The sequence below is a fragment of the Numida meleagris genome, chromosome 22, assembly GCF_002078875.1.
Source record: "Numida meleagris isolate 19003 breed g44 Domestic line chromosome 22, NumMel1.0, whole genome shotgun sequence".
In the NCBI taxonomy this organism is placed as follows: domain Eukaryota; kingdom Metazoa; phylum Chordata; class Aves; order Galliformes; family Numididae; genus Numida; species Numida meleagris.
This window is the reverse complement of record NC_034430.1, coordinates 5,322,844-5,332,251: the sequence shown is the minus strand read 5'-3', so window position 1 is coordinate 5,332,251 and position 9,408 is coordinate 5,322,844. Positions and strand designations below refer to the sequence as shown.

The 9,408-nt window shown below is 63.3% G+C and overlaps 2 protein-coding genes across 4 annotated transcripts; both read left to right on the top strand.

Annotated features, from left to right (window-relative positions):
- On the top strand, window positions 182-1,862 carry FAM167B (family with sequence similarity 167 member B). 2 transcript variants are annotated; one of them, XM_021375624.1, is made up of 2 exons: window positions 182-931; window positions 1,372-1,862. In XM_021375624.1, exons 1-2 carry the CDS (start codon window positions 650-652, stop codon window positions 1,630-1,632), a joined length of 543 nt encoding a protein of 180 aa, XP_021231299.1. In that variant the 5' UTR covers window positions 182-649; the 3' UTR covers window positions 1,633-1,862. The 2 variants fall into 2 exon arrangements, with proteins under 2 accessions (XP_021231299.1, XP_021231298.1); XM_021375623.1 differs by having other exon boundaries at window positions 1,369-1,862.
- On the top strand, window positions 2,008-9,408 carry LCK (LCK proto-oncogene, Src family tyrosine kinase). 2 transcript variants are annotated; one of them, XM_021375622.1, is made up of 13 exons: window positions 2,008-3,405; window positions 5,234-5,340; window positions 5,453-5,531; window positions 5,607-5,697; window positions 5,788-5,886; window positions 5,977-6,080; window positions 6,166-6,315; window positions 6,476-6,628; window positions 6,930-7,109; window positions 7,444-7,520; window positions 7,607-7,760; window positions 8,030-8,161; window positions 8,472-9,408. In XM_021375622.1, the coding sequence occupies exons 2-13, from the start codon at window positions 5,239-5,241 to the stop codon at window positions 8,672-8,674; spliced, it is 1,524 nt and encodes a 507-aa protein (XP_021231297.1). In that variant the 5' UTR covers window positions 2,008-3,405; window positions 5,234-5,238; the 3' UTR covers window positions 8,675-9,408. The 2 variants fall into 2 exon arrangements, with proteins under 2 accessions (XP_021231297.1, XP_021231296.1); XM_021375621.1 differs by having other exon boundaries at window positions 5,450-5,531.

Here is a 9,408-nt window from a genome sequence, read left to right as displayed (position 1 = left end):
GGGGAGGGGGGGACTCCGGGCCCTACTCTGCCCCTGGGGCCGCCGCACCCCGCGGGTTCCACCTTAAGGCCCCGCAGCGCACAGCTGTCCCGCAGCTGTCGGGCGCCCACCGCCACCGCGCGGCCCCCGCACTCCGCCCCGTTGGCACGCGGAGCTGTTCGCTTCCCTTCCTTCGCCCTTTTTTTAGCAGCCCCGGGCCCGGACGGGAAGTCGGTGTCACCCAGAGCCGGTAGCGGGGCGGGAGGGCGCAGCCCGGCCCCACATCACCGCGTCCTCGCAGCGCTTCCTCCGGGAGAACACGGAGCCGCCTCCCAACCGGAGACAGCAGTGCTCAGAAAGGAAAGAAAACGGACCAATAAAAAAAAAAAAAAAAAAAAAAAAAGGAAAACAACAAACCAACTTCTTTGCACTCTTCTGGACAAGCAAAGTTCCTGCCCGTTATAATTATCTGCAACCTTCATTGTTCTGGGGTAGATAAACAGGCGGCGCTCAGCGCAGCTGCGGTGGGTGCTCCTCGCCCTGCTGGGTGCACTGGGCTCTGGGGTTTGGGATCCGAGGTCTGGGGTTTGGGAGCTGAGACCTGGAGTCTGAGATCTGGGGTTTGGGATCCAAGATCTGGGGTTTGGGGTTTGGGTTCTGGGCTGCAGCCATGCCCCTGGGCCAGCTGAAGTTCGCCGAGCTGGGTGCAGAGGAGCCGGCTGCGGGCGAGGAGAGCCTGGCTGGGGTGAAGGCTCTGACGGCCAAGCTGAAGCTGCAGACCCGCCGCCCTTCCTACCTGGAGTGGGAGGCACGGGTGCGGGAGCAGCGCTGGGGCAGGCAGACCCCCATGGGGGCGAAGGGAACCTCGGGGCACCCCGGGGCTGAGCAGGACGGCAGCGTCTGCGGGTTCCCCAGTATGGAGGAGGCTCTGGAATGGCTCAGGACGGAGCTGGTGAGTAATGCTGAGGGGCGAGGGGCACGGAGGGATGGTGCCTGACCCCACAAGGAGCCACTGGGGCTGCTCCCGCTGCAGCTCAGAGCTCTGCTCCTGCACCAGCACGACCGCCGGTTGTGGGGTTTTGCCTGGCGCTGCAGATCTGCCCTTCTGCCCTGCCCAGTGCTGTGCACTGTGGCTCTGCATTTGTCATCCCTTCCCGCTGCTCTGTGCAGGCAGCAACAGCCTCATGGGTGCAAACCTACCTGAGCAGATCTCACGTGCGTGCACGTGTGTGTGCGCAGTCCCTGCGCCAGCCTGGGGCTGCTCACGTGGGCTCTGTGCTGATCCCAGCACCGCGTATTTCCAGTTCCCTGAGGGTTCGTCCCCCAGCCCTGCTGCTACAGCAGCCCTGCCGGTGCTGAGCCCCTGCTGACGGCCCCGTTCCCTCACAGCAGGAGCTGCAGGCTGCGGACCAGCGCCTGGCACAGCAGCTGATGCGCCTGCGGGTACAGCTGCACCGGCTGAAGGTGGAGCAGGCCTGCCACCGGCACAAGGAGATGCTGGACGATGCCGCCTTCGGCCTCGAGGGCTGCGAGGAGGACTCGGACCTGCTCTGCACCATCCCGCCCAAGGCCGCCTTCCTGCTCTCCATGCCGCTCAAGCACATCGGTGTCACCCGCATGAACATCAACTCCCGGCGCTTCTCCCTCTGCTGAGCGCAGCGGGGCCCCGTGGGCACCCACGGGTGCGCCCGGGGGTTGGGAGGGGCTCACGGGTGCCCCCAAAGCGCCGCGGGGACATCGGGCTCGGGGCTGAGCTCCTTCGTGTCTGTGCTAAGGGAACCGCGCCATCCCCATGGGGCACATGTGCGTGGTGGGGGTCAGCCACAGGGGAGGATGTGGGGAGCAGCGCTCAGAGGAGGAATAAAAGGAGGTGTCGGTGAGAAGGGGCGCTTCCTGCTGTGCACACCCAGGTGCCCGCCCACGCCTCCAGCGGTGGTCCCAGCCCCGTGGGATGCCAGGAGGGGACTCGCTCCCTGCTCTGTGCCGTGGGCTGGTTTTCTCATGGGTTTCTGCTTTGGGAGGGATCCGTGCTGGGGAAGAAGGGTCTCTGCTTTGAGGACCCCGCTGCCAGCCCCTCCCCACGCACCCGGCCGCTGTGGGTGCTGGGGCTGCGCTGCTGCAGGAAGTGCTCATTGCCAACAGCTGCGTGGGTCGTGGAGCCTGGAGCTGTTGGGGGCTGTACTCAGTGCTCAGCAGCCCAGCATTACCCCACTCCCACCTCTGGTGCAGGAGGGCTGGGGGGCTCCACCCGTGGCTGTTTTTGCTGGGGGACTTTGCCTTTCCTTTTTTTCCCCTTCCTCCATTCACACTGAACCCTTTGCCAAAGGAGCTGCTGCTCTCAGTGTGTGACAGAACACACTTTGCAAGCGCTGCCCAGGGGAGATACGGGGTGACCCAGGAAGCTGTGGGATGGCTCAAGGGACCATTTTGGGTTCTGGGGTACCAGGAGGGAATGAGAAAGCTGCACGAGCACCCGAGGCTGTTGCACATGGCAGGGGCTGGCAGTGAGCCCTTGCCCAGGGGCACCCATGGTGCTGGGGAACGCACTGGGTGTGGGGCTGAGGAATGTCCCCATAGGGTGGGTGCAGCGCTCGGTGCCCCCCGGCACAGCTGGGCATCCTGCCTGCGCTGCTGCAGAGCAGCTGGTGGGAACCTGCGGCTTTGCCTTTGATCATGAAAGCCGAGACAATAGCGTTGTGGTTGCTCTGCTCAGAGCTGTCTCCAAAAACCCAGGGCTGGCGGCGTGGCACGGCCCGGGCACGATGTGTCCCTTCTGGTCTGTCCCCATTTCAGCTGTCACTGCAGTTCTTGGGGGACTGAGACCTGGGGGGTGTGGTAGTGATGGCCAAAGTGGGGCTGTGGGTGCGGGACGTGTCACACAGCCCAGGAGGTTTCTGCTCTGGTATAGCACAACTGGAGCTGCCACTGCGATCCCACAGCACTGAGCTTTGGGAAGGGGGCTGCAAAGGGACCGGGGGCTTCGCAGCCCTTTGGGTGACAGCGTCGCACCCACCGCTGCCCCCGTGCAGCACATGGCCCACTTACGTGCCCCCGCTCCACCTCAGCCAAGGGGCTCTCTGCACCCAAACCCACCCGATCCCAGGCCTGGGGGCACCTGGAGCAGGACCCCAACGCACAGCCCAGCTGGGGATGGCAGGAAGCCTCGGGGTTTGTCACCAGCGCTTGCGGTTGTGTGCGAGCTGTGAACCAGCTCCTCTAGAGTTTGCTCAGGAGGCAGGAAACCGGGGCAGGCAGCGAGCAAGAGCGAAGAGCGGCGGTGGGGAGCGCGCACCCGCGTGCGGGGGTTCAGCTGCGCTGCCGGGGTCAGCGTGGGCCCGCGGCCATGGGGACGATGTGAGTGGGGACCGTCACTGCTGCGCGGCCATGGGAGTCTGAGAACGGTGGTCCTCGTTGCGCTGCCCACAGGTAACGGGGTCGGGATGGAGCTCTGCAGTCAGCACTGCTGGGCAGGTGCACATTGTGCTCGCTGATGGTGCTCTGCAGATGGGTGAGAGTGGGGGCTCAACGCAGTGGGGCTGGGAGCGATGGCGCTTGGGCAGGTGGGAGGCACGGATGGGAGCTCCCCATGCTGGGGGACAACAGCTGCCCCGGTGCCAGGGCAGCCAGCCCCCGTTTACAGGGCAAAGTGGAAGATCTGTGCCAGGCCCTCACCCATCTGTGGGTGCGAGCAGCAGCTCAGTGCTGGTCCATCGGCATCCCATCATGGATGGTTTCAAGCACTGAGATGCGTCCGGTTTCGGTGCCGTTTGGTGCAAACATCTCCGTGCCGTGATGGCGGCGTGGGGCAGCTCTGCCCCACTGACTCGGCACAGCGTCCAGCTGGGTCACATGGGGACAGGAGTGGGGTCAGCCCAACCTCAGCCCCACTCACACACTGACCAACCACCATTGGCCAGAGGCGCTCATGCGGAAGGGCTGAGCATGGGCAGCGCCTGGAGGAGCAGCAAGAGCAAGTGTGACAACTGTGCAACGCAGCCCCGTGCTGGGGACACTGCGAGGTGTGTGCACGTTGCTTGCACGCAGCCTTCGTGCAGAAATTCGTTTGCACAGATGCAGTCACAAAAACTGACTTCAAACACCCCAGCGCAACACGGCCCTCGCGCCGAGCAGGTGGAACGGTTGCTCGGTGGAAATTACGCTGTGGCTTGAGTACATCAGAAAAAAAGACACAATAGCAGCACCTCCCTCCGCAACCCGGCTTCTTGCAGAGAGGAAAAAACACCTCCCAGTCCCTCTGCTGCGGTGGATGTGCATTTGAAGTGCCACGGGCATGATGGGAGCATGGGGGCTCTGGGTCCATGGGGTTGGGTTTGTGCTCAGCTCTGAGCTCTGTCCCCGCGGTGGCATTGCTGTCCCCGCTCCCTGGGGCTGTGGTGGAGCTGCTCCATGAGCATTCTCAAAGCAGAGCGGGCGGAAGCGGGGCACCAGGGCCCAGGGCTTGGCGGGGGGGCTCGCTGGGCCGCCCTCCCCTCCCCACAGCTTCCGCTCCCATTGGCCATGGTGGTGGTGGGCACTCTGAGGTGGCACCGTGGGGATGGAAGGAGGGTGACACTGCTGCTGTGGTGCTGTCCCCGCTGCAGGGTGATGAGTGTGGGGGTGCTCCCAGTTCTTGTACGTGGGCTTGGGGTGTGCTCAGTGGCTGAAGGATCTAGTGGCACCCAGGCGACACTACGTCCCCCCTGAGATGAAGGTGACAGAGGAGAAAAGAGTGACAGCGGTATAGTGGTAATCACCGCCAGGAAGGCAGAAACTACGTGGGGCACCCTGGGCCCAGGCTGGGGCCATGCCTGTGTGGGGACGGACCCTGGTGGCGTGGGTGTGGGGATTCTGCAGAAAAGCATTTTCCAGGGCCGTGGGCCCCTGTTTGCGTGCGTTGCAGCACCGAGGCTCCATCAGCTTTTGTGGGAAGGTGAAAGCCACGCAATGGGAAGAAGGCTCCTTCCACCCACTCGTGGCACTGGGGCTGGTGCTTGAGGTGGGTGTCCTGGCACTCGTCACCTTCTGTGCTTTTAATTAACGCATTCAGGACAAAGCCAGGAGGAAATATGGCTGGTGATGAAGTCAGGGGATACCACTCAGAGTGTGCAGGAAGGGCCATGTGATGGGGGGAGTAAGAGGTGGATGCAGGGATAGGATGGATGGACAGATGGACGTGGTAAATGGGATGGATGGATGTGGGGATGGGGATGATGGGGTGGGGGGGGATGAAGGCTTCTCTCACTGCCCTCCATAGCCACCATGGGCTGCTGCTGCAGTTCGGACTATGATGAGGATTGGATTGAGAACATCGACATCTGCGAGCACTGCAACTACCCCATTGATCCCGACAGCAAGCGCCAGGTGAGGGTGCAGCCACAGGATCCCCAGGGGTGCTGCGGGGTGGCCAAGCCCTTGGGGGCACGAGGGGACGTGGGGACTGCCCTCATGGGACCCCCTCGCTCCCTCCCAGCAGCTGATCCGCAATGGCTCTGAGGTGCGGGATCCTCTGGTGTCCTACGAGGCCACGTCTCCGCCGTGCTCCCCACTGCAAGGTACAGCCCGGCCACGGGGGGGGCAGCTGGGGGTGCCCCATGGCCACCTCCACCCCGACCCTGCGCTCCCCCCAGACAAGCTCGTGGTGGCTCTGTATGACTATGAACCCACCCATGACGGGGACCTGGGACTTAAGAAGGGCGAGAAGCTGCGTGTCCTGGAAGAGTGAGTGAGCGCTGAGTGTCCCCATGTCCCTGTGTCCCCCTGGTCAGGGGGCCCGGCTCGGAGGGGGCTCACAGGGCCGTGTCCTTGCAGGAGTGGGGAGTGGTGGAAGGCGCAGTCACTCACCACGGGCCAGGAGGGTTTGATCCCCTACAACTTCGTGGCCATGGTGAACAGCCTGGAGCCAGAGCCGTGAGTAGGGCCGAGGGGCTATAAGGAGCCGTGCCTGAGCAGCAGGGAGATGTGAGAGCCCCCAGCCCTCACCCTGCCCCTTGTCCTCAGGTGGTTCTTCAAGAACCTCAGCCGCAAGGACGCGGAGCGGCAGCTGCTGGCATCGGGCAACACGCACGGCTCCTTCCTCATCCGGGAGAGCGAGACCTCCAAAGGTACCGCCAGCCCCCACGGCTCCTCCTGCACTTCAAAGCGTGCATGGAGAGCCGGGACCCCAACAACCCCGCACCCCTTCCCCAGGCTCCTACTCGCTGTCCGTGAGGGACTTTGACCAGAACCAGGGCGAGACAGTGAAGCACTACAAGATTCGCAACATGGACAACGGGGGGTACTACATCTCTCCCCGGGTCACCTTCAGCAGCCTGCACGAGCTGGTGGAGTATTACACACGTACGCACTGTCAGCAGCCGGTCCTGCCCGCAGGATGGATATGGGGATGGGATGGGGTGGGATGGGAGGAGCGGGACACCCCGCTACCTGCGCCCAAGTGCAGGTCATGCCGGGCTCCCCGTGCACACTGACACTGGCTCTGCCTCCCCCCGTGCTGCAGGCAGCTCGGATGGGCTGTGCACCCGCCTTGGCAAGCCCTGCCGGACGCAGAAGCCGCAGAAGCCGTGGTGGCAGGATGAGTGGGAGGTGCCACGAGAGTCACTGAAGCTGGTGGAGAAGCTGGGAGCGGGGCAGTTTGGAGAAGTCTGGATGGGTGAGTCAGGGTGAAAGTGGGGCGCTTCCTCCTGGATGAGGGCACTGCTGTGTGCAGCATCAGCCCAGACCCACAGCATCCTCGGGTCAACAAAGAGCTGCCAAGCCAGCACAAGCCCTGTGGGACTTGGGCTTTTTACAAGGATCTTCCTCGTGTAGTTTGAGGTTGGGATGCTCTAGGCAGACAGATGCAGCCCCCTCCCCACCTCCTCCACCTCCCCACCGTGTTACTGCCACCTGCCCCCACACGTGCTCACTGTGGGTCCCTCTCCTCCATCATGCGCTGCCCCATCTCCCCACAGGCTTCTACAACGGCCACACCAAGGTAGCCATCAAGAACCTGAAGCAGGGCAGCATGTCCCCCAGTGCCTTCCTGGCAGAGGCCAACCTGATGAAGAACCTGCAGCACCCGCGGCTGGTGCGGCTCTATGCCGTGGTGACCAAGGAGCCCATCTACATCATCACAGAGTACATGGAGAAGGGTGAGGGCACCCGGGTAGAATCGTTGAATCATTCAGGCTAGAGAAGACCTCTAAGATCACCAAGTCTGACTCCAACCCATCCCCATCATGCCCACTAACCATGTCCCTCGCTGCCTTATCTCCACAGTTCTTGAGCACCTCCGGGGATGGTGACCCCACCACTTCCCTGGGCAGCCTGTGTCAGTGCCTGGCTGCAGTGGTGACGCCTGCACCATGGCACTGAGACCCTGGGGTCAGCTCTAGTGGGGCAGGGACCTGGCAGGCAGCATGATCTCATGTCCCCTGGGGTCAGAGAGCCCCCAGGGCTCACTGAGACCTGCTGCCTTCACTGCAGGCAGCCTAGTGGACTTCCTCAAGACCTCGGAGGGCATCAAGCTCAGCATCAACAAACTGCTGGACATGGCTGCACAGGTGAGGGGGCACAGGGCCACGCTGTGGGGCTGCTGGGGCTTTCCTGCACCACCTATTGTGATTATTATGATTATTTTGATCTGCAGATTGCTGAAGGCATGGCCTTCATCGAAGCCAAGAACTACATCCACCGTGACCTGCGGGCTGCCAACATCCTCGTGTCGGAGGCTCTGTGCTGCAAAATCGCCGACTTTGGGCTGGCGCGCCTCATTGAGGACAATGAGTACACAGCACGTGAAGGTGTGTGTGTCCATCCTGCTGGCAGCCTGCGTGCCCCATCCGCCCCATATCACTGTCCCCAGCCGCGGGGGGGCTGCCGGAGCCCACCTGTTCCTGCTGCTGGTGGGGCCACAGCCCTATCTGGTGGCTGCGGCAGGAACAGGCACCCTGCGCCAAATCCAGCTCCTTCTAGCGTACGGCAAAGACAAAGGCTTGCTGTGGTGTCACATCAGGTTCAACAGAGAGGGGTGTCCCATAACGTTTATTCCTCCTCTCCTGCTGTTTTTCAGGGGCTAAATTCCCCATTAAGTGGACAGCACCGGAGGCTATTAATTACGGCACATTCACCATCAAGTCCGACGTCTGGTCCTTCGGCATCCTGCTCACCGAGATCGTCACCTACGGCCGGATCCCGTATCCAGGTCAGGATTTCCCAGCAGCTGCACAGCAGCAGGGCTCGCACACACGCAGGCGCACACACACCCATGTGTGCATGCACTCCTGCACGCACACACGCTCCGCCTGGCCCCGCTGCCTGCCAGCCCACGATGGTTCTGACCTCTCCTCACTGCACGTGGCCAGCCAGGCTCAAAACCCCTCTGCGGGTGGGGGGGTTCCAGAAGCTGAGGCTGGGGGGTGGAAGAAAGTTTCCCACAGGGTTCACAAAGGTAGGGCGCTCCCTGTGAGATGGGCTCATGCAAAATCAGTGCCACTCATGTTGTCCCCTCACAGGGATGACCAACCCCGAGGTGATCCAGAACCTGGAGCGCGGCTACCGCATGCCACAGCCAGACAACTGCCCGCGGGAGCTGTACGAACTGATGATGCAGTGCTGGAAGGAGCGGCCCGAGGAGCGGCCCACCTTCGAGTACATGAAGAGCGTGCTGGAGGACTTCTTCACCGCCACCGAGGGACAATACCAGCAGCAACCATGAGGCCCCACACGGCGCCGGGGGCACGCTGGGCCCCCACAGACTCTGCGAGCATCCCATGAGCACTGCCTGGCAGTGAAGATTTTGTGCTTCCCAAAGAGCTTTGCCCCTGAACGGCGATGCCCTAACTGAAGTGCCCATGGACTGGTGCGCACTGGGGACATGCCATGCACCACTGTGCCCATGGATGTCACCTCCTCGCCTTGCCCCACAGCCCCCACACACAGCACGGAGCTCTCAGTGTGAGGCAGCCCCTCATGGCCTGAGCTGGGCCACAGCAGAGGCCATGGGCCCCTCATGGCTTGGGCAGGGCCTCAGGCAGCCAAGGAGCCCCTCAGGATACAGGCAGGGCTTCAGGCAGAGCCCATGGTGCCCTCAGGGTCTCAGGTGGAGGCCATGGGCCTGAGGCCCATGGGGTTGGGGTCGGTGCCAACCAGGCCCCAGCTCTGCCGCTTCCAGTCAGGGCCTCTCCTGCCCACAGTGGGGGTAGGCAAGGCCTCGGGCCCAGAGCGGGCTGCAGCCACAGGCCCACAGAGACAATGCTGCCGTGGGGCTCGAGGCCCTGCTGGTGCCCCCTGGAGCCCGCACTCTGCCATGCCAGGCCCCTGCTGACACAGGCTGGCACTGCCAGGCCCTCGAGGCCCTGCTCGCCCCAGGCACTCCGGGAGCCCCGTGCCGTGCCCAGCCGGCACGTTGGGAATGGTTCTACCCCACCTGTTCCCCCCCTCCCCGCAGAA

Bases quoted from the DNA above. Each gene is read 5' to 3' on its own strand.
- FAM167B (XM_021375623.1), top strand. From the start codon at position 650: ATGCCCCTGGGCCAGCTGAAGTTCGCCGAGCTGGGTGCAGAGGAGCCG. The intron at 932-1,368 runs GTGAGTAATGCT...GTTCCCTCACAG, and splicing joins AATGGCTCAGGACGGAGCTG to CAGGAGCTGCAGGCTGCGGA.
- LCK (XM_021375621.1), top strand. From the start codon at position 5,239: ATGGGCTGCTGCTGCAGTTCGGACTATGATGAGGATTGGATTGAGAAC. The intron at 5,341-5,449 runs GTGAGGGTGCAG...GCTCCCTCCCAG, and splicing joins ATCCCGACAGCAAGCGCCAG to CAGCTGATCCGCAATGGCTC. The intron at 7,110-7,443 runs GTGAGGGCACCC...CCTTCACTGCAG, and splicing joins CACAGAGTACATGGAGAAGG to GCAGCCTAGTGGACTTCCTC.